General features: G+C 45.0%; 10 protein-coding genes across 20 annotated transcripts in view; 4 read left to right on the top strand and 6 right to left on the bottom strand.

Annotated features, from left to right (window-relative positions):
* On the bottom strand, nucleotides 1-2742 carry LOC108041799 (zinc finger and SCAN domain-containing protein 12). The gene is made up of 6 exons (XM_017119827.2): nucleotides 2081-2742; nucleotides 1713-2021; nucleotides 1468-1659; nucleotides 1311-1412; nucleotides 578-1256; nucleotides 1-523 (listed from the first exon to the last, which is right to left on the bottom strand). Exons 1-6 carry the CDS (start codon nucleotides 2616-2618, stop codon nucleotides 268-270), a joined length of 2076 nt encoding a protein of 691 aa, XP_016975316.2. The 5' UTR covers nucleotides 2619-2742; the 3' UTR covers nucleotides 1-267.
* A 231-nt stretch (nucleotides 2743-2973) lies between these two features.
* LOC108041800 (tigger transposable element-derived protein 3) lies at nucleotides 2974-4085 on the top strand. Of its 4 annotated transcripts, XM_017119828.2 has the most exons (3): nucleotides 2974-3231; nucleotides 3281-3881; nucleotides 3980-4085. In XM_017119828.2, the coding sequence occupies exons 1-2, from the start codon at nucleotides 3119-3121 to the stop codon at nucleotides 3852-3854; spliced, it is 687 nt and encodes a 228-aa protein (XP_016975317.1). In that variant the 5' UTR covers nucleotides 2974-3118; the 3' UTR covers nucleotides 3855-3881; nucleotides 3980-4085. The 4 variants fall into 4 exon arrangements, with proteins under 4 accessions (XP_016975317.1, XP_044313001.1, XP_016975318.1 ...); XM_044457066.1 differs by having other exon boundaries at nucleotides 2975-3231; nucleotides 3281-4085; XM_017119829.2 differs by having other exon boundaries at nucleotides 3098-3211; nucleotides 3281-4085.
* Nucleotides 4086-4353: 268 nt separating this feature from the next.
* On the bottom strand, nucleotides 4354-9891 carry LOC108041798. 4 transcript variants are annotated; one of them, XM_017119823.2, is made up of 13 exons: nucleotides 9321-9891; nucleotides 9143-9260; nucleotides 8667-9083; nucleotides 8450-8605; nucleotides 8279-8392; nucleotides 7865-8206; nucleotides 6823-7584; nucleotides 6580-6759; nucleotides 6425-6520; nucleotides 6196-6231; nucleotides 5835-6098; nucleotides 4786-5692; nucleotides 4354-4725 (listed from the first exon to the last, which is right to left on the bottom strand). In XM_017119823.2, the coding sequence occupies exons 1-13, from the start codon at nucleotides 9720-9722 to the stop codon at nucleotides 4521-4523; spliced, it is 3999 nt and encodes a 1332-aa protein (XP_016975312.2). In that variant the 5' UTR covers nucleotides 9723-9891; the 3' UTR covers nucleotides 4354-4520. The 4 variants fall into 4 exon arrangements, with proteins under 4 accessions (XP_016975312.2, XP_016975313.2, XP_016975315.2 ...); XM_017119824.2 differs by having other exon boundaries at nucleotides 4786-5689; XM_017119826.2 differs by having other exon boundaries at nucleotides 9149-9260.
* A 1503-nt stretch (nucleotides 9892-11394) lies between these two features.
* On the bottom strand, nucleotides 11395-12680 carry LOC108041795 (INO80 complex subunit E). Its single transcript, XM_017119820.2, has 3 exons — nucleotides 12364-12680; nucleotides 11736-12307; nucleotides 11395-11678 (listed from the first exon to the last, which is right to left on the bottom strand). Exons 1-3 carry the CDS (start codon nucleotides 12595-12597, stop codon nucleotides 11582-11584), a joined length of 903 nt encoding a protein of 300 aa, XP_016975309.1. The 5' UTR covers nucleotides 12598-12680; the 3' UTR covers nucleotides 11395-11581.
* A 725-nt stretch (nucleotides 12681-13405) lies between these two features.
* LOC108041805 (peroxisomal (S)-2-hydroxy-acid oxidase GLO5) lies at nucleotides 13406-15038 on the bottom strand. 2 transcript variants are annotated; one of them, XM_017119837.2, is made up of 3 exons: nucleotides 14955-15038; nucleotides 14219-14624; nucleotides 13406-14163 (listed from the first exon to the last, which is right to left on the bottom strand). In XM_017119837.2, the coding sequence occupies exons 2-3, from the start codon at nucleotides 14620-14622 to the stop codon at nucleotides 13467-13469; spliced, it is 1101 nt and encodes a 366-aa protein (XP_016975326.2). In that variant the 5' UTR covers nucleotides 14623-14624; nucleotides 14955-15038; the 3' UTR covers nucleotides 13406-13466. The 2 variants fall into 2 exon arrangements, with proteins under 2 accessions (XP_016975326.2, XP_016975325.2); XM_017119836.2 differs by lacking the exon at nucleotides 14955-15038 and having other exon boundaries at nucleotides 14219-14699.
* On the bottom strand, nucleotides 14955-18588 carry LOC108041803 (peroxisome assembly factor 2). 3 transcript variants are annotated; one of them, XM_017119833.2, is made up of 5 exons: nucleotides 18520-18559; nucleotides 17704-18216; nucleotides 16612-17367; nucleotides 15120-16553; nucleotides 14955-15069 (listed from the first exon to the last, which is right to left on the bottom strand). In XM_017119833.2, the coding sequence occupies exons 1-4, from the start codon at nucleotides 18544-18546 to the stop codon at nucleotides 15150-15152; spliced, it is 2700 nt and encodes an 899-aa protein (XP_016975322.2). In that variant the 5' UTR covers nucleotides 18547-18559; the 3' UTR covers nucleotides 14955-15069; nucleotides 15120-15149. The 3 variants fall into 3 exon arrangements, with proteins under 3 accessions (XP_016975322.2, XP_016975323.2, XP_016975321.2); XM_017119834.2 differs by adding an exon at nucleotides 18286-18416 and having other exon boundaries at nucleotides 15057-16553; nucleotides 18520-18588; XM_017119832.2 differs by having other exon boundaries at nucleotides 15057-16553.
* A 300-nt stretch (nucleotides 18589-18888) lies between these two features.
* LOC108041806 (transcription initiation factor TFIID subunit 5) lies at nucleotides 18889-21251 on the top strand. The gene has a single exon (XM_017119838.2). The coding sequence runs from the start codon at nucleotides 18945-18947 to the stop codon at nucleotides 21057-21059; it is 2115 nt and encodes a 704-aa protein (XP_016975327.2). The 5' UTR covers nucleotides 18889-18944; the 3' UTR covers nucleotides 21060-21251.
* LOC108041807 (periodic tryptophan protein 1 homolog) lies at nucleotides 21240-22780 on the bottom strand. The gene has a single exon (XM_017119839.2). The coding sequence runs from the start codon at nucleotides 22700-22702 to the stop codon at nucleotides 21323-21325; it is 1380 nt and encodes a 459-aa protein (XP_016975328.2). The 5' UTR covers nucleotides 22703-22780; the 3' UTR covers nucleotides 21240-21322.
* Nucleotides 22781-23201: 421 nt separating this feature from the next.
* LOC108041796 (5-hydroxyisourate hydrolase) lies at nucleotides 23202-23762 on the top strand. The gene has a single exon (XM_017119821.2). It carries the CDS (start codon nucleotides 23254-23256, stop codon nucleotides 23593-23595), a length of 342 nt encoding a protein of 113 aa, XP_016975310.1. The 5' UTR covers nucleotides 23202-23253; the 3' UTR covers nucleotides 23596-23762.
* A 131-nt stretch (nucleotides 23763-23893) lies between these two features.
* LOC108050181 (formin-J) overlaps nucleotides 23894-26755 on the top strand; it is a 41954-nt gene continuing 39092 nt past the window's right edge. For both annotated transcript variants that reach the window (XM_044456515.1, XM_044456514.1), the window contains exon 1: nucleotides 23894-24730. The gene's annotated coding sequence lies outside the window, so the exon portion shown is untranslated. The remainder of the gene's footprint in view (nucleotides 24731-26755) is intronic.

Below are 26755 nucleotides of genomic sequence, written 5' to 3'. Positions count from 1 at the left end.
TTTTGTGCGCTTCAGAAACGCTTGTTTCCTTCTTGTTTATTGAGATTGTGACTTCAAAAATATCATGGTTTCACTGTGGGTACATGTAAAATGTACGTTTTGGTCTGAGTTCTCTGAGCAAAAAAGTTGTTCGAACTAAAAAGGTGGTGGTGTATGTATAATGCTTTGTCGGTTAAGGTGATTTGTAAAGTGCAGACAGTCTTCTAGTTCTCGTCAGCTATTATTCGAGCCGTTTGATTTTGTAAATTCTATGGACCGGCTCTCGGTTTAGGGTATCAGGTTTAGCAGGTTGTCTAGGGCGGTGGAGCTGGCAAAGAGATCTGTGGTTATGTCGTCATAGTCCACGCCTAGGCTCTGCAACTCTGTGAAGCACTCCTCCGGAAAACCGGGTATCTCCAAAGAGTTGTTTGACCTGTTGAATGCATCGTGTCGATTGGTGTAGCCCTTCTTCTCACGGAACATCTCGGCCAGCTGCTCGTCGCTCAGCTCGACGCCATGCACCTTTTTGGAATGTTGCCGGAATCTGTAAGTTGGATTTTGATAAACTTATGATGAAGTTAAAGATTAAGTTACTTACTTGCTGCGATCAGAAAATTCGACGGTGCAGTTCTCACACCTGTACGGGTACTCCTTGTGCTCGTACTGATGTTGACGCCTTCGCCACCTGTTCTTTGTCTCAAAGTTGCATACCTCGCAGCGCCAGACCTTCGGCTTCTGGTGACTCCTCTGTTCGTGCTCGCGCATCAGGACCATGTTTTGAAACTGGCTGCCGCAGGTAGGGCAACTCACCTGCTCCTCGTTCACGTGGGCCCGTTCGTGGTGAACTCGCAACTCCGCTGAGTTAACGTAATTCAGCGAGCACTTATCGCACTGAAAGTGTCGCTCAGAGTGCCGCTTTCGATGCATCGTGAGGGTGTCGGCGCTCTTGAAGCTCCTGTGACAGATCTCACAATCGTGTAGAGTTTCCACGGCATGCAGTTGCTGCAGATGAAGCTCATACTTGCGCATGCTACTGAACTCCTGATCGCAGAAGGTGCAATGGACAAAATCCTTCACCTGACAGAATCGCTGATGGCTATGAAGGCTGGCCTTTTGATTGAACACCTTGTCGCAGACCTTGCACGCATATGTCTCCGTTGGCGACACTACCACCTGCACCGGAGTGTGCACCCTGGTGTAATGCTTCCTAGCCGACCGCTGGTCCTTGAATATCCTGTCACAAGCAGGACAGTTTGCCTGCATATAGCAGTACATTTCTGGAAGAAACCAAAATTTAGTACGAGTATTTTAAACTGAATCTTTCCGCCTACCAAAATCCCCATCTATTTTATGGTGATCTATTAGATGTTTCTGCATTTCATTCCTGTCTTTTGTTTCATAACTATTGCAAGGTCGGCACTTAAAGTTTTGATCTGCAATAAATCAATATTTTAACAGGTACAGATTATATTATAAGGAGCAACCCACTTTTGTTTAGGCCAATTATTTCATCTTCGGCCATAGATATTTTGTGAATACTTTTGTAATGACTTCTCAGCTGCTCCGCTTCGGTATGCGTATATTGGCAAATATTGCATTTTAAGAGGGGTATATTGGCCATCATACTGCTAGAGGTGGCCTCTTGGAGTAAAGGTGATGAAGGATCCTGTCCCCCACAGGCTGTAAACCAAAAAATAAATATAACCCTAAGGTACATTACATTTTTAGCTTACATTTAAGCTGATTTTCATTGTTGGACTTTTCCTTTTTCGGACTTTGACTGCTGCCATCATCATTCAGTGTCATATAAAGAGCACGTTGTATAAGATCGCACTCGATATCCGAGATTTCGCCGTTTTTGTTATTGAAATTATAATTGTTATTATTCTCGCCGCTTTGGCTGCCCACTGAGGTGGTAATAGCTGCATCTTCAGGCGTAATACTGCTTTCGAAGAAAGTCTCATTGTTCTTGGCATCCGAGCCGTCGTTTTCGTCCTCCTCCTCCAGATCGTTGGTGTCATATTTGACATCAAAAAGGATAACTTTTTTAAGGAGAGGACAGTTCGTTAAATTACATTAAGTATAAGATATAAGTACCTACTTTCATCTTCTTTAGGCGTTTTCGTGCTGTTCGGCGCATCGGCATCCAGACGTGGTATCTTGGCCCCTCGCATGTACAGGACATTCTCCTCGATGGGTCCCGTCGTCCCCTCGTAGCCCTCAACAAACTGCTCGAACTCCTGGCTAAACTGATTCCAGTGGAGCGTCTCGCTGCTGGCCTTCCGTTTCAGTTCGCCGGTGGGACTGGGCAGCTTCACGCTCTGGGCCTCGGCGTACAGCTTGAGATTCGATTCCAAGGCCATTTCGACAAAGTGCATGGCCACCTCTAAGGCGCGGCAGCAGCGCACGCAGATTTGCATGGGCCACAGGTAGCCACCCGGACTTATGACACGCAGGTCAAGATTGGTGCACTGCTTCAGGCTCTGGGCGTAGGTGCGGGACTTCTGTAGGTTTGGAATCTCGGCGCTCAGTTGAACGGTTTTACGGTCCACGGACAGACATGCTCGACACTTGGAACTTTTATTCAACATGTTCATGGCCACCAGCGCGGGATCCGCTGCGGATGTGGTGGCGTCCATGGCGCTCCGGTTGGATACTCCGCCCCGTCGGATTATCTGTTTGTGTTGATTTTTTGAAAATAAAATTGGCAAATAATGTGTATATTGTGCAGCTTTTTTGTGATTAAAATCAGTGTGACCATGGTTGGGTTTGCTAAAATTTCTCAGGATTTTTTGGTTCTTGAGTGTTTTTTAGTTGTAGGGGCGCATGTAGTGCGATTTTAAGGGGGTCTGCCCTTGACCCACAGAAAAGTGTACAGAAATTAAATGAGCATTTTAGACGTACACAATTTTCCAAAAACAAAACAATTAAGATGTTAAGTTGACTCCCATAGATACAATCCTGCTCACGCCACTGCCACTGCATTAGTTAGGTATATTTCCGCCTTGGTCACACTGCACAGAATGTATATGATGGACGGACGGACACTCCCTTGAGCGGACAAGGAATTTCCTTATTTCTGCATCGTGTTGAGTCAACTACAGCAAATGAAAGAGTCCCCTGCTGTTCGTCAATAAACATGCTATCGAAACGAGCCAGGAAACAAAAAAATAGCTTAAATTTGGAAGAGAAAATGGAAGTGATCCGGATGCACGAGCAAAATAAATTAACGGTGCGGGATCTGGCGAAAAGGTGACGTCGTTGATACTTTAAAAAAAGTAATAATTCTGAATTCCTACAGATTCAACATTGGCAAAACTCAAGCTGCTGAAATTTTGAAACAAAAAGAGGCAATCAGGGATGGATTGACGACCGGAGAACTGAAAATGAGCCAGATGCGAAGGAATCCCCTCAGCCAGCAGGGCGCCCACATAGACGAGCTGTGCTTCGACTGGTTCTCCAGGGCCAGAGTTGATAACATCCTCATATCTGGAGAAATGGTTCGGCAAAAGGCCAAGCAGATAGCGGACGAGGTGGGCTACGCCGGATTCTTGGCCTCCTCCGGATGGCTGCAGAAATGGCGAAAGCGGCACAACATCGCCTACAATGCCACAGGCGACAGCCTGGATCTCCAGGAGTTTGAGGCCGTTCTGGTCAAGAGCGAACCTATATCGAACAGGGACGATGATGATGATGATGATGAGCCTTCGCCCGTGCAGTTGATAGGCCCCATCTTTTCAATTGACGAGGCCATGATGCAGTTGGCTCGCCTAAAGGAATTCGCGAGGGATGACTATGTCTCTTACCAGCAGCTGCTCAGCTTGGAGAATCAGTGGAGCTGGAAGTGGAACAACTTTAAGAAGGAAGTTCCATGACCTTCGTGAGCCGATTGTTTTTAAAAAGTATATATATTTCACTCGAACCTAGTGTTAAAAGTAGTTTAGTATGTTTCAAAAGTTTTAATTTTAATTTTAATTAATAACATCGTTTGTTTTTAAAGGTCTTTTTTTTGGCTCAAACTCATGGAAGGGACAAACTAAATACTTTTATAACATTATATTAAGGACGTTTATTGCTCGCAAATATATAAAATACATGACCCATAAGGAAGTCGTTTTGCAATGAGAAAAAAAATACATAATATTGGATCCTTAAAGACTAATTGTGAAGCTTTTTTTCTTTGGCCAAAGCAGAGCCAGCTGGTGGAGATTGCCTCAATCGTGGTTAGGGATCAAATTATGGAATTTATGCCACCCTGAGGCTCGTTTCGGAATATTACATTTAGGGCCATTAATATAATTTGGGTTACAATTTCACTTGACGATTTCCATTTGTACAAATCTGTCGATCAATCAATGTTTGTTATATTTCGGCTTATGTAGCATGAGAAATTAAGTTTACTGCGCATAATCTACAACTTAAAATTAAAATCTTCAAGACATTAGATGTGCTAAAATGAGGATGAGAAACAGACTTAGACTATATCAAACTTTGTACATTGTGCGATTACTTTGCTTGATTGATGAGAGCATTAATTGGAACTACTTGGAATTATCGGCTGCAGCGGCGGTCTCGTCTCTGATTTCATCTTCGGCGTCCAGATCCTTACGACTTGTAAGTTGCCCCCCGTCGGTTTCTACCTTAAGGTCATCCGGATTGGTATATATTTTACCGTTTGCAGTAATGGCAGCCATCTCTTCGCCGGTCAGACGGATGTTGTGAATCTTGAGGACATGGGTTTGCAGTCTGTATGGGAAATATTTTTAAATTAGATGTGCAAAAGCATAGAACAGGTCAACAGCTCACCTGCCACGCCGCAAATATGTGCGATCGCACTTTGGACACTGGTATGACACCGTGTCCTTGTGCTCGCTCATGTGATTCCGCAGATGCATACTATTCAATAGTTCCTTGTTGCAAACAAGGCAATTATACCGTGGGGTCTGATGGGAGGCGTTCTGATGACGAACCATGTGATGCTTAAAGGCGAACATCTTCCGGCAGCCATCGTACGAACAACGTATCGTCTTCTCTTTGCTGTGTTTGCTCTTCGTATGCCGCTCCAGCTCCGCGTTCGTCACAAAGGTTTTGGGGCACAAATTGCAAGGCTTCCGATGGGCATGCCGTTTCATGTGAAACTTAAGCAGCGTCAACGTGCGGTAGGAGGTATTACAAATGGCACACTTGTGCTGGTAGCCCCAACGCGCTCTTTCCGTATTGGAGTGCATCTCCATCTCGTGCTTGACCAACTTGCCCAACTCGTCGAAGGCCTTGCTGCACAGCTTGCAGATGTAAATGGGACCGCGGGGCAACCGAGACATTGAGCGCAGACCCTTCGCAGGCGATGCAGCCATGGCGGCGGCTGACAACAGTTTGTCGCTCCCGTTAGCGGACGAGGCATCCGTGCTGGTGGCTTTGGAAATGGCATGGGGATTGGGAGTTAATCGCTGGGTGGATTCCCCCATGAAGTCATAATCGAAATCAAATGGTGTGGGTGTGGGAAAGAGGTTGGTTGACGATGAGGTTGTGGTTGTGATGGGTGATCCGGAGGATGTAGTTGCCGCTGTTATTGCTGCTGCTGCCGCTGTTATTGCTGCTGCAATTGCTGTTGTCGTCACCGCTGTGGCTGCGTCCAATGTCACTGGATCAAGTTCTTCCTCTGGCACTGCCGATTCCATTTTTCTTGCTGCTCCATCTTCTCTGCCTGCTCCTTCTGGTGAGAACAACAACAATCATCAACAACGATCATTGTTCGTTATCAGAGCGCGATTTTAGTTTATCAATCGAATGGTGCGTTTGGGCATAGTTGGAATGGGAATTTGAGTTCAATCTTGCAAGGCTATTGAGGCTCTTACCATTGCCACCGCCATTGCTAGCTAAGGCAGCCGACGCTATTCTCTCAGCCCCACCGTCCGTCTGCATCATCTCATTATGTTTGCCATCCTCTACACCCGGGTTCTCTGTCCCGGAGCTTGACGCCCTGGATGTGGTGGTGGCAGCCGAATGCGGCGTTTGCATCTCAATAATTGTGTCTACCAAGTGACTGCGCTGTAAGTGGCGGCTAAGAGTGCTCTTAGCCGCAAACGATCGAATGCAGCGTGGGCACTCGAAGGGTAGTTCTGTGGATAGATAACGGAAATGTAAATTTAATGGTTTAGTTAGATAGGTTTAAAATTACGATAAATAGGTCAATCTGAAAATTTTGTAATCACTTACTGCGTATAATAAACACCTCATTGGCATGCACTGACACTGCAATCAATAGAAAACATTGTGGTTATTAATAAAACGTTATAAAAACCCTTAAATATTATTACAACAATACTTTTTAAAAATATTTTGTAGTGTAAAAATAAATTTATTAAATGCATTAAAACTATATTTAACTTGTTTGTCCAAAAGTGAATACTTATTACAAATGAAAGTCTAAATCAACTTTACTTACCACCATCATTGATGCCGTGGTGGGCATTCAAATGCTTCCGCATATCAGCATCCGATTCGCACTCGAACGGACATTTAGCGCACATGAGCATGGGTTCTGAAAGCAGAAATAAAAGGCTGAAGGTGCAAATCTAATAAAGTTTTATTCTAGCTTACTCTTGATCTTGTCCATACAGAGCTTCTCAATGTTGGTACGTGCAACGCAAACTTTATCGCCCTTGGCCTGGACCATGTCCCTTGTTGGCATTCGTTTGTGCACGGTTTTGTAATGCCTAATCAACAGTCGCTTCATGTTGTAGAGATTGGTGCACAGCTCGCAGCGATAGGGTGCTAAGCCTGAAGCCGAACACAGGTATATGAGTATTAGGTTACCAGAGCTCAGTAGCTCTTCTGACTCACCCCGATGGACAAACATGTGATTCTCGAATTTATACTGGCTTGTAAACTTCTTGTTGCAGTAAATGCAATAAGGCTTCTGTAGATGCTTCGATTGCTCGTCATCAAAGTCGTCCACATCATCATCGTCGCTAGTTAATAGCAGATTCTGATCAGTGGCAGCATCATTGTTGTCATTCTCGTCATCGTTGTCGGCGTCTTCCTCTTCTTCCTCCTCCTCTTCGCCCACCGCATCGTCCTCCTCCTCAAAGTCCTCGAACAGATTCTCGGCATCAAAATCAATACTGATATTGTTATTATCGATCACAATATCATCGCCATCTACCACGGGCATATCATCCGCGGGAATGGTGCATATCGCAGCCACATCGGTGTTGTCAATGAAATCCTGCATGTCGCCAAACATCGAGATGTTAGACGTATTGGCGGATGGCGTTTGCTGAACGGATTCGTTCGCTGGAAGATTGGTCTGTGAGATCTCCGGAAAGATTCCAAATGCTTTGCTGTCGGTTCCGCCTGTGCATTCCCCTACTGTTGTCACTGGAACCGATTGTGTAACGACCGTCGCACTGGAAGTTGGCGCATAGAAGAGCGGCGTGGCATCCACTACCATGTTGATTTCGCCTGTTTGCGTGATAGGCGTTGATGTTGTGGTGGACATGACCGCTGGCTGCTGCTCTTCTACCTGCGTTTCCGAAACAATTGGCGGATCTACAACAACTATCGGATCTGAATCGATTGGCGGATCTGCAACAACTGGAAGATCTGCAAAAAAAGGTATAACATTATAAACTTTTTACTTCTGTGTAGAATATTGGCATGATGGTTACCAGAAAATCACCGCCAGTTAAATGAATCAAAAATTCGAATAAAATTAAAATTGTAAAACGAGAACGGAAACGGATGACACTCGAAATAAAAATTAATCTTCAATACTCAACCAAATTTTATCAAAGCGTACGCTCATTCGTTTGCGACTCATTTTTAACCCTCCAAAAAACGAATTTAGTTTGAATTCCCTGGATAAAACGATCTTAAGACTCACATTTAATGCCCACTGGGATGTCGTTGTCTGATTTCCTGGCTACATTCGGTGACGCTTGAACAGTGCTGGCTCCCACATCGCTGGTCCAGCTGGGACGCAGCTGCACCTCTGTGGGCTGGACCGTGTGCCGCTCCTTGTAATGGACTCTCAGCTGACTGGGGGTGCGCGTCTCGAAGAGGCACATGTCGCATGAGTAGACGCCCGACTCTTCCCCCGGCGCCGGGTCCTTCTGGCTCTTTCCGCTCTCATTAGACCGATGGTGAACCATTTTGTAGTGCTGGATGAGATCGGAGCTGCGCAGCGAGTAGAAATCGCACTGGTCGCAAAAGAACTTGGGCAAATCTGTTCGAAACAAAGGGACAGACATTAAATATCGCGATTGCTAAACTATCGAGCTTGGTGGAATCAACTAACTGCTGTGGGTCAACTGGTGAGATTTTAGTCGCGCCACTGTTGAAAATGTTTTGGGACACAGCTTGCACTTGTGCTTGTAAATGGGCGATCCGCCAACGACTGGCTTTGGCTTGACTGGAAGCATATAAGAGACTGTAAACGGGTAATCCAAGATTTACTATCTGATCCTACCTCTTATCTGCGGCATTACTTCCTCCACGATCAGCTCGCTAACATCAATATCCATTGGCTCGCTAGGGTCATCGCCGGATAGAAGATTTTGTAGGCTAATATTTACATTGGGGTGATTGTTCGGCTTGCTATCGTCAATATACTCTATGACCACGCCTGCAAAGAATCGGTATGAGTACAAATTCTTGAAAAGTTACTCCCAGCTGGATAGACCCACCGCTTCCGTTGACCTGCTGCAAAGAGCCATCGGGCAGGACGAGGTACTCGGTGCCGATGCTAACATTGGGGGTATCCATAGGCGGCAGGGTGGAGGTGAGGGTGTCCACTCCCGGCCCCGCCTCACCCATGCTGACGGCCAGCTGCTGCTCGATGTCCCGCAGCTGGTCTGAATCGATCTGCGACTGCTGCTGCACGTAGTCATCTGGGGCTAGAACAGTGGGTATCAGCAGCTCCATGTCCTCCAGCGTGCACACCGCCTTGGGCTCTTCGCTATTGGGTGCTTGCGATTTTTTCGATTTGATATGGTCGTCCGCCTGGCTAATGGACAGCCCATGAAGTGTGACATAGTGTTCCAGCAGCAAGCGTTGTTTCAGTGTGGTGAAGATGCAATATTGGCAGTTGTACGAGATACCCTCTGAAATAAAATTGAGCGTATGATTGATTATGTGGAACATTGTTTGCTTTAGGGCCAACCTGTACCTGCATGCTGGCGGATGTGCTGCTTAAGCTCCAGGCGATTGTAGACTACCACTCCACACACCTGGCACTCGTGCCGCATGGTCTTCAGTGGTTTTGTCTCCTCCTCGTCCTGCTGAAAATAAAAAAGAGGAAAATGTAGGCCGACATTTAGAACCCTATCAACCAAACAAACCTCCTGTGGGACTGGCTTGGTATGCCTCTTCTCTGACTCCAGACCAAAGGATCCATTTAGTCGCCTCTGAGACTTCGGGACCAGCTTCCTGCACAGTATCTCGTGGGCACGCAGTGCGTTCTTCAGGAAATAGTAGGCCACCTGCAGGCTCTTGCTGCACTCAACGCAGATGTACTGCGGAAGCTCCGGCGGATTTTCGGCTCCCACGCAGAAGAGCAGGCAGCGAATAAGCGGGATCTTGTCCCCAGCATCCGCGGGATCAAGGCTACGCGCCATCGCCACCGAGTCCAGTTTGAGGTACTCAGCGTTTGTCTTCAAACAGCAGCGACACAAAAACTTGTAGTCCACCTCGGCGCCCGAAACTGCGTCCGAGTGCGAGCTGTTCCTCTTGTTCAACGCCATTGTTCACGAGTTGCTCATTTGGTGGCGCTCGTTCCGGCTGGTGTCCTTCCCAACGGATTAACTGCTAACCGGAAACGATTAAACTCGATTTAACAAAAAAACTTTATTGTTTTTCTCCACTCGCGTCGCGTCGAAATAAATTGCTTAGACAGGGCTGTTTCGCATTGGGTTTTTGCTCGAACGGGTTGGCAGCTCAGTTTAGGGCTGCCCCGGCCGATTGGCAGCGCCTATCGATAACACTGCGATTTCGCGCCTTCAAATTTTCTAGGCGGCTACTTAATATTCCTTATTTTCTGGTTAGTTGGTATCTGTACTTTTATTTACTCGGCAAACTGTCTTCAATTTAAAAAAAAAATTGTATTTATAACTGCTAGTTCTGAATTGCCTCCTTTAAAATTTGTATAACCTGAGACAGACTTACTTACTACAAAAAAAAACAGGGAGAAGTGATAACAGAATATCTAAAATTATATTCTCCAAAATTATCATAGATGCATTCTTAATACTCATAAAAATGAACTCAACTTTAACAACAACAAAGTTATGGCATTTCCAATCGTTCAGTTATATGGCAGCTATAGGATAAGTCGCGTCCTATGAAATTTGGTAAGATTGGCCAAAAATAAAACCTATAGAAAATCCCAACTTCCTAACTAACAAACACCAAAGTTATGGCATTTGAACGTTCAGTTATATGGCAGCTATAGGATATAGTCGGCCGATTCTCATGAAATTGGTAGGTCAGATTGATTGGCCAAAAATAGAACCCATAGAAAATCTAACCAACTTACAAACACCAAAGTTATGGCATTTCCGATCGTTCAATTATATGACAGCTATATGCCGATCCTTACAAATTGGTAAGTCCGATTTATTGGAAAAAATAAAACCTATAGAAAATCCCAACCCTAACTTTACAAACACCAAAGTTATGGGATTTCGATCAATCAGTTGTATGGCAGCTATAGGATATAGTCGGCCGATCCGGCCGTTCCGACTTATATACTGCGTGCAAAGAAATAAGGGTGTGTGCAAAGTTTCAATTCGATATCTTTAAAACGAGAGACTAGTTCGCGTAGAAACAGACAGACGGACAGACAGACGGACAGACAGACGGACAGACAGACGGACAGACAGACGGACAGACGGACATGGCTATATCAACTCAGGAGGTGATCCTGATCAAGAATATATAACTTTATAGGGTCGGAGATGTCTCCTTCACTGCGTTGCACACTTTTGACCAAAATTATAATACCCTCTGCAAGGGTATAAAAATAAACCCAGTATAAACCAAGCATGCTTAATTTTTATAAAATGAAATAATACAAATTATACGTTATTTATTATATTACAAATTGTAAGACTTCCATCAAAACGATAACTTGTTTAAATAATAAGGAAATCTTGGAAGTTTAATTTATACGGTTCTACGTTTGTGTGGCTCTTAGAAAATATATTAATTAATAATAAGATTAATTATATTTTATTCAAAAGAAGAAGTCTAAATCAGCGGCAATACCTAATGAATATGGAGCACACCGAAATAAAACACACTTCCAGGAATAATAGTTCTCTTGAAATATCCTCAGCCCAGTAGATATGTACATATATACAAAAACTTGGCGATAACGTCAATTTTATCAAGACATACATATATAAAATCCAACCATCAGATGTTTACTCTAAAATGTATTTTTAGAGCCTTGTTTGTTTCTTTTTATTGATATCTACATAAGTGACACACCTGTAGATTACACCGACAGTCTCAGGGATCTCAAAATTAGTACGAGGTAAATAATGTGTCTCTTGTTAGTTTATTAGCTACGGTTTAATAGTTTATAGCTTTGTGTAAATTATTAACTGGTGTACTCCATGGGCACGCACTCCTCGGCGGCCACCTCGTGCGAATGCGAATCGTCCTCCATCAGGTGTTGCAGGCTTTCGTTGGGGTAGCTAAAAAAACTGTGCTATTAAAAAAATGTCCATATGAAATGTCAAATTTTTAGTTACCACTTGGAGGGACTTTCGTCGCTGAGCATTGTTGTGGGCACGGTGGCCGAGGTGCACTCCGGACTCATTAGTTCAAGGGGCGTGGGTCGCCGCTCCTGAAGCTGGCGAGCAATCTCCGCTTGGCTCAAGCCAGGCGACACATCTTTGGGAGCAGTCTGTAGATGCAGTTGCTGCTGCGAAGGGGAAACTGTCGCGGTAAGCTGTCTTTTCGGAGCAGGAGCAGCCGCTGCCTGGATTCCAAGGTTCGTTGGCAACATTCCGGTCAGTACTTTGCGCCTTCGTCCACGTGTGGCACCCACGGTGGGCATGTGCGGGGGAACTCCCGAAATTCCAGGTGCCCCTTTGTCCTTATGCTTACGGCGAATGGCGTCCTTGGAGGTCTGCGATCCTCCGGCAGCTCCCGACGTAGACGCAGGCTCCGAATCAGAGCTGTCTGTTGCATCGGTGTCGCTGGAATCCTTGGCCGGCTTCTCGTACAGTAACAGGCGGTCCAGTAGGAAGGTTCGATCCCGGGAAACCTTCAGCAGGCGCCGCTGGTTGGTGTGCAACAGATCCTGGAAGTACTCGTTCTCCTGTAAACACAAAAAGCTGTGACTTGCCGTGGCCAAGTTCAACTTTAAATATTTACATAAATTAGGAACTTCAGCTTCTTCTTCAGGTTCTTGTAGCGCTCCTTAAAGTCTGTGTCGTTGGCCCCCAATCCCGCGGAAACGGAGGATGAGCTAGCGATTGCTGCTCCGCGGGAAATGACCGGTACACGATCTCTGGTAGGCGGATGCGGCTCATCGTCACTCGGTGGCTCGTCCTTGATAGCGCCTTCTTCCTGGTTGGCCAGGGATCTACAGTACCAGCCCTCCAGCATTGTATTTTAATGCACCTCACTTTTTGTTAATTTTCTCTTCGTATACATGCCACGAAGAGATGGGAGCCTAGCGATAGTTGGAAAGGCCGCCAGTTCTTCGATAAGGGTTGTGCACCATCAATGTTGTTATCGGTTGGACTATTTAATAAGCTACCCTGATTAAGTACCGTTTTGAATTCACCGTTATTTTAAAATTAGGTTTCATTCCATATTCAGGCCCGCCAGGTAATGTTTTTTATCTTGTTTACCAAAAAAAAAAAGCGGACTTCTTAGAATAATAGGAAATACCAGTTTCACATATATTTCCACGGCGTTTTATTTTGTTATCACAAGGGTGGCCAAACAAAATCACAGTGGTAACATAAACCAAAAAAAAACAAATTGTAATTTCTTTGCAAACTTGGATCTAAATTTAATAAATAAAATTAAATTATTAAATCAAATTATTATTCTACCCTATCCTTAAGTTTTAAATAGTTTAATTAGACAGTATTTGTAGGATTCCTGATTATCCTTTGAAATATAATTTGTAGACTACATATTTTTAAAACCTATTGTAACATATTTTTAACTTAATTTACATTCTTTTAAAATAAAATGTTGTTTTCTTGAAAAAGTTTTCTATAAAGTGGTTAAAAAACATAACTATTTTTTACCTAATAAAGAAATACAAACTTTCCAAGTTTTACTATCAGATATAGATATTTTGATTTCCTAATTTATGTATAGTTAAAAGATTTTAAGCTACTAAGAAAGTCCATTTAGAGTTAAATAAATGATGAACAGACACTAAATCTTGTTTTTTTAATTATTTTTATTGACAATTTTGATGGGTCATAACGATAAGAATATAAATTTTTGATTACAGTTTATAGCTTGGCATATTGCCACTCATGAACTACCATTGACGATTGGATGTCCTTTAGAGTTTGGCAACCGATCAGCGCCATGGTGATCTCGAAATCTTTTCTGAGCACACTAAGCATTTCCTCCACGCCCTTCTGGCCGTTGTAGGCTAGAGCCCAGATAGCTGGACGACCCACAAAGACAGTTTTCGCTCCAAGAGCCAGAGCCTTAAATATGTCATTGCCCTGCATAATGCCTCCGTCCATCATAACCACTAGATCCTCGCCCACGGCTTTCACAATCTCCGGCAGAGCTTCAATCGAGGCCGGAACCGTGTCGATTTGACGTGCTCCGTGGTTGGACACAATGAGTCCGGCGCATCCGAACTCCCTGGCCAGCACCGCATCCTCGGCAGTCAGCACACCCTTCACCACAATGGGCAAATGGGTGATGCTTTTCAGCCAGGCAATATCCTTCCAGGTAATGGTGGGATCAAACTGGCTGGACACGTACTCGTTGATGCCTGAGGCGCCCATGGTGGCGTTACCCACACCTGTGGCCTTAACACCCTGGAAATTGGCCAGTGTCAGGTGTGATGGCAGGCTAAAGTTGTTGCGCACATCGGCACGACGGTGTCCAAAGATGGGTGCATCGATGGTCAGGACGAGGGCTTTGAAGTTGGCCTTCTCGGCACGACGCACCAGTTTTTCTGTTATGGTTCTAAAACAAGAAGGGTCAGTGACAAAGATAATGGTGTATATGGGCCACTTCTAACCGATCTTTGTAGATGTAAAGCTGGAACCACTTGACGGTGTCCGGGGCACCAACTGCCAGATCCTCAAGGGAAGTGGTAGACAGAGTGCTGAGTATAAAGATCGAGCCAGCTTTCCCGGCCGCCCTGGCATTACCGACCTCGCCATCCGGGTGGGCCATCTTCTGCATTGCAGTGGGAGCAATGCCCAGCGGCCATTTCATCTGCTCTCCGAGGATTTTGCAGCCAATGTCCAGGCGGGAAACGTCCCTCAGACAACGCGGACGCAGACGCAGCCGGCGGAATGCTTCACGATTCAGTCCCAACGTGAATTGCTCACCGGCCCCACTGCGATAGTAGTCCAGTGCATTCTTCTCTAACTGGACAACGGCCTTCTTCTCAAAGTCCTCCACACACACCAAGGCCATATCTGTTACGTAATGGTTAAATGGAAATATACAATGTTTTGCAGCACCTCTCGCCGCACCTCCCAGATTCGAACTAAACCCACTGAGATTAGGGGCCAGCATCAACAGCTTTTGCCTGGCGGGGTCCATAAACCGAGAGATCGCGATAAGAACGCTGTCTGCCGGCTGCAACTGATAAGAGACCCCTCCCTATCCCGAGATTATAGAGCGCAAATCATCGCAGAGATCATCCCAATGGAAGACGCAGTTTCCCTACTCTACATGGGGGGTAGCTGCTGTGATAAGACCCCACTTTCGATTTGGCAGGGCTAAGGTTAATTTGCATCACGTACCTCCTGCAGGTTCCAATGCGTTCAATGTCCAATTTTCACACGCTGATTCCTATTTCATGCGGGGGTTCTGCTTTCAAATAGTTTAAACGAGTGGAAGCTCGCTGGAAATTGTGAACTATCAACGGGTTTATTGAAAATAACGTAAAATGTCTGTAGAAAACTCACTCTTAGAACTAGTTAACCATCTCGGGCACTTTAAACACTGTACGACGCCTTAAGGTTGTTAAAGTACTCCAAATCTTTTGCGCTGATCGAAGGTACAAACTTGTTGAACGACTTGGTAAAGTCTTCTGCCTCCACAATAACGTTCTCCGGTAGCAGTTCCTTCTCTGAAATTGCTCCACTCAAGTGTCTGTCTATAATGCGTCTTACAGCCGAGAGCCAGGCATTTGAACAGATGGAGTACAGATCTGCTCCGCTCATTTCACTCTTCAAACGCTCAGCAATTTGGTCCATGTCCACTCCGGATTCAAGGGCGAATCTCTGGGTCTGAGCACGTAGCACGGCTGCCTTGTCATCGGCCGTGGAGCAGGGTCCCACGTAGAAGAGCTTGTCGAAACGACCGGGACGCAAAAGGGCGGGGTCAATAAGATCCGGGCGATTGGTGGCGGCCAGTATGAATATGGGCTTGCTTGTATCGCCATCGCTCATTCCGTCCATCTCGGCTAGAAGTTGCGACACCACCCTATCCATAACACCTCCAGAATCACCCGCAACACCTCGATTGGGAGCCAGGGAGTCCAGTTCGTCCAGAAACAGCACACACGGAGCCGCAGAACGAGCACGGGAGAAGACCTCGCGAACATTTTGCTCGCTCTGGCCCACGTACATGTTGAGCAATTCCGGACCCTGCACCGAAAGGAAGCTCAGGTTGCACTCGGTGGCCACAGCCTTGGCAACCAGGGTCTTACCGGTTCCAGGGGGTCCGTAGAGCAGAATGCCCGATCTTCTCAGATTCTTGCCCATAAGATGTACATGCTTAAGCGGCAGCCCTATGCTACTCTGGATCTCGTCCTTTAGTTTGGCCAGGCCACCAATATCTGACCAATAGACCTTTGGCACCTTGGGCGCACCCAAACTATCGGCGAAGGAACTCTGCATGTCGGTTAGGTTCTTGGCAAAGTGGGACATGTCTAGAGTTGTTCTACCCAACCGTTTGCGAATCTTCATGCGTACAGCACTGTCGTAGAGCAACTGCAGGTCGCCCAGCAGAAAGCCCTGCGACTTGGCGGCTACTTCCTGCAGTACATTGACAGTTTCCCTCCAACTTGGAGTTATACGCGACATGAACTGCGACTGATTTTCCCGCGAAAACAAGGGCAACTGATCGATGCCCTTTTGGTTGTAAATCACATCGTTAAAAGTCTCGCGCACGTGCATCCAACGAAGGATCTCGAACCGCTCCTCCTTGCTGGGCATCTCAATGCTTACGATCTCCAGGAAAAGACCTTGAATCACGGGTTTAAGGTGCCTGTCGCTGGTCAAAGCCACGACAACAATTGGGTGCTTGCGATCCCTGTTGAAGAGCTCCTGAACCTGCACATGGAAGGCCGAAAGCAGACGTAGATCCTCATTTCCCTCGTTGTCTATGCCAAATATCTGTAAAAAAAAATTTGTTAGGTTAATATTTAAATTAAATCGGGTGAATCCCACTCACCTCAAAGTTATGGAAGCAAATTAAGAGCGGTTCGCTTATTTGGCTTTTGGCAAAGACCGCCTTCAGCTTCATCTCTGTGTGCGAGGGAACCTGTGAAACGATCTCCGCGCAATCCGCACCATAAATATGCATGCCCAACTCCTGGGCTACTGCATTGACGAGCTTTGATTTGCCAGATCCCCGTTCGCCCTGAAGCAAGAAAACCGGAAAGATGTGCTTGGAGGATAGACAAGCGGACTTCTTAGGCAGGAAGGCGTCCACAGAGGAGCGCAGCAGTTGATAGGGCTTTCGCAAACCACTTGGATAATTCTCCACAATGGCCACGTTGTCGAGCACTTGGCGAGGCAGGAAGCTGTGAGCTGGCGGTACTTGAACCAGGTTGCTGAAGTTCTTGGCCACCACCGCCTGCAACTCAAACTCGCTGCCCTTCGTCTCCAGGTGAATGCACTTTAAGTGAACGTGACGCAGGTTGGCGAATATAAGGTAATAGTGCGCAAAGGTTGCAGTGCCCAACAACTCGGCATTCACCTCGATGCGGTATATATGTCCACGATGCAAAAGTCGCGGTGTGTTAAAGTAGTTGCTAAGGATGAGCTCCGTCAGTTCAGCGGGCAATTCATGGGGATCCGACACCAAGTACACATGAGCTTTGGTGGCTATGCCTGGTATGGTCTGCTCATCAGCAAAGTGCTCAAGTTGCACCCAACAGTTGGAGCGGACACGGAAGCGGTCCAGTATGTTGCCATAGAAGTTTTCCTGAAATAATTTTATATATAAAATAAAGAACTTTTTTTAATTTTTACTGGGATGGATAAAAGGGTTTCTTATCTCAAAATAAGCAACTTTTCAAAAAGATTTTTAAATGTATTGTGTTAATCAGTTTTAACTCATTTTGACCCTGTTTCTTAATAATTTTTATATTTTTTGCAAACATTTTCATCCAGAAAAGAGTAAAAAATTCTAATTTTGTATAACTAGTTTTAAAATTATTATCTGGTCTTAAAACTGAATTTAAACATTTATCAAAAATCGAATATTCAAAATTGAGAAACCCACATAACTCTTTTATACTCCTTGATAAGAACTACTCACCTGGACATAGAGGCAATTAGGTTGACACTGGGCCACCGGAAGTATCTGGGCGACAATGGTGTGCGGGGCCTCCTGAAGCATTTGCTTAATGACCGTTTGTGGCGTGGATCCTCCATCTCCGGCCAGGGGTTTACTGATCTTATCCCTTCCGCCACGGATCACCAAGTTGACAAAGTTGACGTCCGGCGACTCAGCAAAGGTGTCGTACACGTCCCGACTGGCGAACACCAGGTGCTCCGACTTGATCAGCTCGTTCTTTATCAGCAGATCGTAGAGGCGATTCGGAATGGGGGTCAGCAGCAACTTGCCCTTGTAATATTTGGCGTAGCGCCAGTATACGGCGTATGTCAGATATCCGGGGTAGAAGTACCAGGGCCATTTGGGCGTCAAAAGCTGTACAGCGGAATTGTAGCCCTCGACTAGCTCTTGGACGCGTCCAGAAAAGCTGAATCTCGGCTGGCCAGGATCTTGTTGGTCGAAGGACACCGAATTCCGCTTACCCACAACCTTTTTCTGCGGAAACCAAACAGAAATTAGCTAATCGGGTTAAATTAAAATTAGTTTTATTAGTTGTTGACCTACCGCAGCATCATTTTCATTCATTTTTCACAAAAACTATGGACAAACACAACAGAAAGCACTAGTACAAGGGTTAATTTCAAGAGGCGGTGTCAAAGTTCAAGGAGCTGGGGGGTGGGCGCCAGACAAATACACTGAAATAAGCAATGGCAAGTCAATCCAGTTAATGCACAGCGTATTATTACCCTTTGCAATCGAAATAAACCAATTTGCTTGGCCAGTTTCGTTGGATTTTACCTTTTTTACAATTACTCTCCTCTTCATTACGAATGTTTTGGTTCAGATAACAAAAATACTTAGAAAAATACTACAAATATTTTGGCAGCCCTGCACCGGCTATAAGAACTACAGTAAGCTCTCGCTTGTAATATATACAGAGTAATAAGTATTATATATAAAACATATGAGTATATATAAAGCATTTGATGGTTTTAATGAGATTTTTTTACATCACATGAACATTATTTAACAAAGAAACAATATAATTATATACAAATTTTACCGTATTACCTAATTTCTTTCAACTATAACTTACTGTACCTGTTGGTATTTTAAGTATATTTCATGCATTATGTGGTGTTTTTGGCAGATTCAAACCTGGTCACATAACCACGCAAAACAAAATAGTACAGGTCCTCCGTATATTTTTATTTTCCGCGAAAATGAGTATGGAAATGAGTAATATCAACGGCGGAAACGGGACCCAAACGTCCCACGATAAGCGTGAGTTGCTCTGCCTGCTTAAACTCATCAAGAAGTACCAACTGAAAAGCACGGAGGAGCTACTCTGTCAGGAAGCGAATGTGAGCAGTGCGGATTTGTCGGAAATCAGCGAAACCGATGTTCAGCAAGTGCTTGGAGCGGCTCTGGGACTTGGAGATGCCAGCCGGGAGCGGAAGCATGTCCCTGCTGCGCAACAGGATCACAAGCCATCGGTGGTGACGGAGGCCAATGCCGCGGAGGCGCTGGCCAAGTTCATCGGCGACGATAGCTTTGATGCCCAGCACTACGAGCAGGCCTACATGGAGCTGCGCACCTTCGTGGAAGACTCCCTGGACATATACAAACACGAGCTGTCCATGGTCCTGTACCCCATTCTGGTGCAAATCTACTTCAAGATGCTCGCTAGTGGACTAAAGGAAAAGGGCAAAGGGTTCATTGAGAAATATAAGTCCGATCTCGATGGCTACTACATAGAGGGCCTGTTTAATCTCCTGCTCCTGTCCAAGCCGGAGGAGCTGCTGGAGAACGACCTGGTGGCCGCCATGGAGCAAGATAAGTTTGTGATCCGCATGTCTAGGGATTCCCATTCGCTGTTCAAGCGACACATCCAGGACCGCCGGCAGGAGGTGGTGGCGGACATTGTGTCCAAGTATTTACACTTCGACACCTACGAGGGAATGGCGCGGAACAAGCTTCAGTGCGTAGCCACGGCGGGCTCTCACATCGGCGAGGCCAAGAGACAGGACAACAAGATGCGTGTGTACTATGGCCTGCTCAAAGAGGTGGACTTCCAGACCCTGACCACCCCAGCGCCGGCGCCGGAGGAGGAGGATGACGATCCGGATGCCCCGGATCGCCCCAAGAAGAAAAAGCCCAAAAAGGATCCACTGCTGTCGAAGAAGTCAAAATCGGATCCGAATGCCCCCTCGATTGATAGGATTCCCCTGCCGGAACTTAAGGATTCGGATAAGTTACTGAAACTGAAGGCCCTCAGGGAAGCAAGCAAGCGTCTGGCCCTCAGCAAAGATCAGTTGCCCTCCGCTGTCTTCTATACGGTGCTTAATTCTCATCAGGGCGTTACATGTGCCGAGATCTCAGACGACTCCACCATGCTGGCCTGCGGATTTGGAGACTCTAGCGTGAGGATATGGTCTTTAACGCCCGCTAAACTGCGTGCGCTAAAAGATGCGGAGGCGTTGCGGGAGCTCGACAAGGAGTCATCGGATATCAATGTGCGCATGCTAGACGACCGAAGCGGGGAGGTAACCAGAAGTTTTCTGGGCCACACCGGACCCGTTTACCGCTGTGCCTTTGCTCCCGAGATGAACCTACTTCTCTCGTGCTCTGAGGATAGCACCATTAGACTGTGGTCACTGCTCACCTGGTCCTGCGTGGTCACGTACCGTGGACACGTTTACCCGGTGTGGGATGTCCGCTTTGCGCCACACGGCTACTACTTTGTCTCTTGCTCCTACGACAAAACTGCTCGCCTGTGGTCCACGGACTCCAACCAAGCGCTCCGAGTCTTTGTCGGCCATCTGTCGGACGTGGACTGCGTGCAATTTCATCCCAATTCCAATTACGTGGCCACCGGGTCGAGCGATCGGACGGTGCGTCTGTGGGACAACATGACAGGCCAGTCGGTGCGCCTAATGACGGGTCATAAGGGATCGGTAAGTTCACTAGCCTTCTCCGCTTGCGGACGGTACTTGGCGTCCGGATCGGTGGACCACAACATTATCATCTGGGACCTGTCCAGCGGAGCACTGGTCACCACCCTGCTAAGGCACACCAGCACCGTATCAACGATTACCTTCAGTCGCGATGGAACTGTGCTGGCGGCGGCGGGCTTGGATAACAACATGACTCTGTGGGACTTCCACAAGGTTACCGAGGACTATATCAGCAATCACATTACTGTATCGCACCATCAGGACGAGAATGACGAGGATGTCTACCTAATGCGCACGTTCCCCAGCAAGAACTCCCCGTTCATCACCCTGCACTTCACGCGACGCAATCTCCTCATGTGTGTGGGTCTCTTCAAGAGTTAGGATCACAGGTTAGCGTAGTCGATATACGTAAAGTAGGCTTAAGTAATTCCCGGAATGTTTAGGATTAAATTTTGTAATCCATTTGTGCCCCTTTCCCCTGGAATGTCTTAGATTTGTAAGCTCAAAAGTGTGTGTATGCATAACTTATCAATACATTTTAATCAAGAAAAAAGTCGCTTATTTGGGTCCTTATATATAATTCATATTTATTTAAAAGTCATACAATGCATATACACAAATGAATACGCAACTGGAACAATTAACTACTCTGCATCGGCGAGGCCAAACGTCCGGCGCACGGCCACCGAGTTCTTGATGTTGAATATCGCACAGCGCGGAGGCTTCTCCCCGCCAAAGGCCAGGGTATAGGGATCCTCCGGACACTGGCGCATGCACTGCAGACGACCCATGTTGAACTCGTGCTCATAGACGTGCTTGGCTTCCGTGCCGTTAAAGTTCCACACCTTGAGCGTGCCCTCCGTGGAGATGGAGGTCAGCAGGTTGGGCATCTGGCTGTTGAAGCACACTCCGGAGATTTCCTCGTTGTGGGCCTTCAGGGACCACAGCACCTGGTTGGGCGATCGCTTGTCGGCGTAGTGCAGGCTGCCATCGTTGGTTCCCACGATGAAGTAGTCGTTTTGGGTGGGATGCCACAGGACCTTCTCCACCTCGCCATCGACTTTCCACTGGACGCTGGACGAGTTCACCGCATCGGCGTCACGGCAGTCGAATAGTCTCACATATCCATCAGCACAGCCGGTGAGTATGCCCTGGGCCTCTGTAGGATGGAACTCCAGCGACTGCACCTTTTCGCCAAAGGCTGTGATGGTCGTATGGGGTTGGCCCTCGTCCATGTCCCAGAGGATCACCGTCTGGTCCACGGACCCGCTGGCCAAAATGTGCTCGAAGTTGGTGTTCCACGAGAGATCTAGCACTGCGTCCTTGTGTCCGTACTGCTCCTTGTTTTGCTTGCGGCTGCCCTTGGAGCCCAGTTTAAATGTAGGCTCAATGGAGTCCTGGATGTCCAGATCCCAAATGGTAATGATGGGGTCCATGCAGCCGATGGCGCACATGTTGCCGGCCTTGTCGCTGCCCGCATCATGGTTCATCCACTCTATGCAGAGCGGAAAGCTGGGCAGCAGAAAGTCGTGGTGCGTGTACAGAGCCTCCTCCTCCTGGTTGAACACCCACACCTCCATTGAGGCCGCGTCGTCCTGGACGTGGCCCACTAGAATAAGGTTGTCGCTGGGCTTAATAACCTCGTCCTCGGCCTCGGAATCCTCGTCCTCGTCGGGAACTTGCTCTTCGGCGTCCACAATGTTGGCCAGGCTGGTGACATTGGCGTTCTCCTCGTTGTCGTAATTCTGGAACTGGAATTCGTCTCCGGGATTTCGATTCTCACTGTTTGCATCCTCGTGGTCGTCCACATCCATGCCGTCCCCCTCAGCCGTGCCACCTTCGCCCTCCTCTGCCTCGTCGTCGCTATCCTCGTCTAATTCCTGCTGCGTATCGCCGATAATCCTCGCCAGCTCCGCCTGTGTCAACACGATCTTGTCGGGTCGATCCTTGGCCACGCCCCGTGGCACGAAGCACAGTGCGGGCACAAAGTCGATGCTCGCCTCCGGTGGTCCTTCCTCTGCCATTATTTAAATATGTTAAACAAAGTTTTCCCAACTAAACGAAATAATCAACACGTGCAGTTCAAACGAGGCAGAGTGTGACCGAAGCGTACGAATTTTAATTATAGTACTGGTTCAGAAAAACATACTAAAATCTATGATAAAGTTTTAAATATATATTTATATTATTTACGTTTTTTATTTATTTATTTATTTGTTACGTTTTTAATATAACTGTAATAGTTTAATCAAATAATTTTACATTTTGTAAGGGTTTTTTTTAAGATAAATTTAATACATTTTAAATAATATTAAGCGTCTACAACGTAACGTTTTTTAATTTACGTATTTGTAGATTTACTTATTTTTTGTAATTATGCTTGGTTTACTTTAAAGAACGAGAAACGCTCGTTTTAAACGCCGTTGATTTATTGATGTACCTTTCTTATCTTTCCTTCATCCCGCTTATCAGTTCTTTTCCCATCTTAATGCAATCAGAGATTTGATATTATTCACCGGAGCTTTTGATATTTCCAGATATATCTCCAATATACAGTCTTTTATTTGGTTTCAGAATGGACGCACGTAAATTTTCGACCCACATACTGGACACCTCCGTGGGAAAAGCGGCCGCCAATGTCAAAGTAACTGTTTCCTGGCTGGACGAGATCCAGGAGTGGAGATCTCTTCGTGCTGCCCAAACTGATGCGGATGGTCGGTGTCTGCTTTTAGAGCCTGGACACTTTCCCAGTGGAATCTACAAGCTGACTTTTCATGTGGGTGCCTATTTTTCGGAGCGCGAAGTAAGGACTCTGTATCCAGCAATTGATATCATTGTGGACTGCAGTGAAAATCAACACTATCATATTCCTTTGTTACTCAATCCCTTTGGATATTCTACTTATCGTGGTACATAGTTAAACAAGTAAAAATATAAAGCTAAAACTATTAAAAATACATTTTAATGTCTATGCACTAATGTTTTAGAGTTTTTATTTAAATACATTTAAGACCATCTCAATTAAAATGTACTTACGTAACACGAGATAGCAAGAAAATAAAAAACATTATTTTAAAAACTGAATACGAAATTTGATCGATAACTGTGAGTCACGACAGAGTTTTGTTCTTCCTGCGTGACCTTCCGTCAAAATCCAGTCACGCGTTCATCTCTATTCGCCAAGTATCTTACCATCTCTGGCCAGTATTTAGTGTCGTTTCAGTTTGTATTTTGCGGATGTCGCGGGAGGTTCGTGCGTTCGCTCCGTTGTCGGTGTTTGGAATTGAATGTTTTTGAAACGGTGATCGGGTCTTTTGTACGCCGGTACTTTGCATAAAATAAAATCAAAATTAAAAAATACAATGCCGTTACAAGTTCCAATTGGAAAATAAGTGCGGGATACCCCTGAGTTCTTCGGATCTCCTCGGATTCTGCCTCCCACAGAGGCGCAACAGTTGTTTTGAAATAAGAATCTGTATGGAAATGATATCCGTGTGTGTTTTCGAAGAGTTAAACAAGAAGTTGGATTTGTTATTGGAAAGTACAAACACACAGCAGCACTTCTCCCATAGACACACACTCGATGCGGCCGAGCCAACAAATCCCCAACAAATCTTAAACCAGTTTTAAGATACATATTCTTGGTGTCAGTGTGTGCATGTTGATTTTTTCTGGCATTGTTTTCGTTTTTTTATTTCGTGCTGCTGGCTCTGCATCTTTTTTGTGTACCCTTTTCGCTTGCCTCTGCCTCTAATCGCGTTTCCATTTTCTGGCCGCCGTCCAGATCCGAGGTTTTGGGTTTGGGCTCGTGGTCCGGCCGAGCAACAAGTACCCCTGCCTAGTACCTATTGCTATATCCATACCCATACCAAGTGCCTGCCCGCGTCTCGCTCCGTCTCCCACCTGAAAACCCGAAAAACACGGAAAGAAACGAGCTTAGATTCTAACGAGATCAGCACGCCAGTTGGTAATTGTGCCCCAATTGGTCCATTTTGACTGCTCTACGCGGCACCACGAAAATCCGGCGTAGATCGCACCAATAAATTTAAAAGGTGAGTTGCGGTGTTGTACTATATTCAGGGTCTTGGCGATCTCATATGGTCATGAGAAATTATGACTTTTTACTTATAACTGTTACCCAGAACCAGTTGCTATATAAAAATAAAAAACTGTTTATCTGTTTTTAAAACCATATATTCCAATAAATTACTAATTTAACGAAATTCAGAAATTTAAAAACATAAAAATATATATATTTAATATATTTTAATTAATATTTTATAAATTAATTGACTGCTCAAAATATACCTATTAATATAAAAAATATTAAAAACTTACTTTACCTAAAAGTTCGAATTTAATATGAATCCAAATCTGAGCTTCAAAACATTTTGAGATAAAACTAGATTTTTGTGTGGTTCTTCAATCAATTAAATTAATTAAATGTATTGATGGTGCAAAAATGTCGCCAGAACCAGTTGGAACACAAAAGCAAAATTAACACTTTCATTATTCATGCGGTATACAAGTTCTTTGGAACGTGGGAAACATTTTGTGTAAGCTCTTCGATAACAAATTTTAAATTCAATGTTGGCTTAATTTCGAAAACAGTTTTGCTAAGTTGTCTAGCCCGAGGACTATTACCTCACCGTCTATGCGACATATCGGCCAATTCGGTTTACCTAATAATTGAAAGTTCGGCTTCGCATTAAAACGCAATCAAAATGACAACTTGCTAACGGCCAATTAATCATAAACCTCAATGAATACGGCAAAAGGCCGAAAAATTGTGTATATGTAATTGATAATCGATCCGACGATAAATACTTTCCTGGCCCGCAGCTCTGGCCAAAAACCAATCATTAATAACTGTAGTCGAAAGATAAATAAAACTATGGCTGCGAATACCGTTTTACGAGGCGCTGGAAAAGTGTCAAAAATCGTAACCTACGTGGATATAATTTGCACTGACGTAAAGCCAAAAACCTAATATGCGATGATCGTTAAACGCTGTAGGCAAATTAGAGAGCGGCTAACCGGCCAAAGTGCAGAAAAGAAGGCAAAAGTTAGCTCCAAAAACAAAACAGCAGCATCAAGAAACAACAGAAAAATACAAAAAACTTAAAGACTGCTCAGTTGGGGGGTAAAAATGGGGGGAAATCGGCACTGCATGAGCATGTTTGTCGTCGAGTTCAGCTGACATCGCAAAATGGCAAGAAGCCTCTCTAAGATACACTGAAAACAAGTATAACTTTAGTCCTAATATCATAGGGTCAATATGCAAGGGAATATATCAATAAAATAAATTTTATTAGGTAGGTGCGGCCCAACCCCCCTGTTGCTTCAGTTTGGAACTTTTGCCTGCAGTAATCAATAATAAAAATTCAACATTTATTTTTATATTTAGATTTTAGTCTTTAGTACTTTTAGTTACTGTGCAGGGTAATTAACGAATATGTTAGAAATCAAATATAATAATTTCTTCAATCTTAGGAAAGTGCAGTTTACATAATTCTTATTACCATTTTTACAATGAATATCATCTAAGCTTTCACTAAATTAAAAAAAAACATTATATTTTTAACTGTGTAGCTGAAATGGCAAGACCAAACAGGAAATGAACCCGCATGCACTTTTTCAAGTACCTTTCGTTCGAATTCGCTGGCCGATTGCATCGAGTCGTATACTCGAGCACCGGAGTTGGAGCTCTGACTTGAGCTTGAGCTTGGTCTAAAGTAAATTTTGTCGTCGTCTTGTGTTTCTTAGTTTGCTTTTAAGTTGTGCAAGTACCCAGCATTTTTTAAAAGGGTTTCAAAGGGGCATACTCGATCACTGAGTTCAGAGAACAATGCTAAACGTACGAGAAATCGAATGCAAATTCTCACCAATTTTATTTTAGCCTTGAATTATGGAAACTCTTTTGGGATAAATATGCTATGACTGGGTTTCTAAAATAAGTGCATTAGTTTTACAAGATTTTGAATATTCTAATGTTTTTGATTTAAGATAAGCTTTTAAGTCCGATAATTTATTAAAAGGCTTTAATTTTCATTTTTATTTAACATATATTTTATGTT

The sequence above is a fragment of the Drosophila rhopaloa genome, unplaced genomic scaffold (assembly GCF_018152115.1).
Source record: "Drosophila rhopaloa isolate 14029-0021.01 unplaced genomic scaffold, ASM1815211v1 contig_115, whole genome shotgun sequence".
In the NCBI taxonomy this organism is placed as follows: domain Eukaryota; kingdom Metazoa; phylum Arthropoda; class Insecta; order Diptera; family Drosophilidae; genus Drosophila; species Drosophila rhopaloa.
Note: the sequence above shows the minus strand (reverse complement) of the source record. Positions and strands in the feature narration are given on the sequence as shown.

What these genes read in the sequence shown, in the direction of transcription:
- LOC108041799 (XM_017119827.2), bottom strand. Translation starts at nt 2,618, where the DNA reads ATGGACGCCACCACATCCGCAGCGGATCCCGCGCTGGTGGCCATGAAC. An exon ending in AACGCCTAAAGAAGATGAAA is followed by an intron (nt 2,022 to 2,080) that starts GTAGGTACTTAT and finishes TCCTTAAAAAAG; the next exon opens with TTATCCTTTTTGATGTCAAA. An exon ending in TAAAATAGATGGGGATTTTG is followed by an intron (nt 1,257 to 1,310) that starts GTAGGCGGAAAG and finishes GGTTTCTTCCAG; the next exon opens with AAATGTACTGCTATATGCAG.
- LOC108041800 (XM_017119828.2), top strand. Translation starts at nt 3,119, where the DNA reads ATGCTATCGAAACGAGCCAGGAAACAAAAAAATAGCTTAAATTTGGAA. An exon ending in GTGCGGGATCTGGCGAAAAG is followed by an intron (nt 3,232 to 3,280) that starts GTGACGTCGTTG and finishes GAATTCCTACAG; the next exon opens with ATTCAACATTGGCAAAACTC.
- LOC108041798 (XM_017119823.2), bottom strand. Translation starts at nt 9,722, where the DNA reads ATGGCGTTGAACAAGAGGAACAGCTCGCACTCGGACGCAGTTTCGGGC. An exon ending in CTGTATGGACAAGATCAAGA is followed by an intron (nt 6,521 to 6,579) that starts GTAAGCTAGAAT and finishes TTCTGCTTTCAG; the next exon opens with AACCCATGCTCATGTGCGCT. An exon ending in CCACGGCATCAATGATGGTG is followed by an intron (nt 6,232 to 6,424) that starts GTAAGTAAAGTT and finishes TATTGATTGCAG; the next exon opens with TGTCAGTGCATGCCAATGAG.
- LOC108041795 (XM_017119820.2), bottom strand. Translation starts at nt 12,597, where the DNA reads ATGCTGGAGGGCTGGTACTGTAGATCCCTGGCCAACCAGGAAGAAGGC. An exon ending in AGCTGAAGTTCCTAATTTAT is followed by an intron (nt 12,308 to 12,363) that starts GTAAATATTTAA and finishes TTGTGTTTACAG; the next exon opens with GAGAACGAGTACTTCCAGGA. An exon ending in GACGAAAGTCCCTCCAAGTG is followed by an intron (nt 11,679 to 11,735) that starts GTAACTAAAAAT and finishes CAGTTTTTTTAG; the next exon opens with CTACCCCAACGAAAGCCTGC.
- LOC108041805 (XM_017119837.2), bottom strand. Translation starts at nt 14,622, where the DNA reads ATGGCCTTGGTGTGTGTGGAGGACTTTGAGAAGAAGGCCGTTGTCCAG. An exon ending in CTTTACATCTACAAAGATCG is followed by an intron (nt 14,164 to 14,218) that starts GTTAGAAGTGGC and finishes TTCTTGTTTTAG; the next exon opens with AACCATAACAGAAAAACTGG.
- LOC108041803 (XM_017119833.2), bottom strand. Translation starts at nt 18,546, where the DNA reads ATGAAGAGGAGAGTAATTGTAAAAAAG. An exon ending in CTAATTGCCTCTATGTCCAG is followed by an intron (nt 17,368 to 17,703) that starts GTGAGTAGTTCT and finishes AAATTATTTCAG; the next exon opens with GAAAACTTCTATGGCAACAT. An exon ending in TTTGCTTCCATAACTTTGAG is followed by an intron (nt 16,554 to 16,611) that starts GTGAGTGGGATT and finishes TTTTTTTTACAG; the next exon opens with ATATTTGGCATAGACAACGA.
- LOC108041806 (XM_017119838.2), top strand. Translation starts at nt 18,945, where the DNA reads ATGAGTATGGAAATGAGTAATATCAACGGCGGAAACGGGACCCAAACG.
- LOC108041807 (XM_017119839.2), bottom strand. Translation starts at nt 22,702, where the DNA reads ATGGCAGAGGAAGGACCACCGGAGGCGAGCATCGACTTTGTGCCCGCA.
- LOC108041796 (XM_017119821.2), top strand. Translation starts at nt 23,254, where the DNA reads ATGGACGCACGTAAATTTTCGACCCACATACTGGACACCTCCGTGGGA.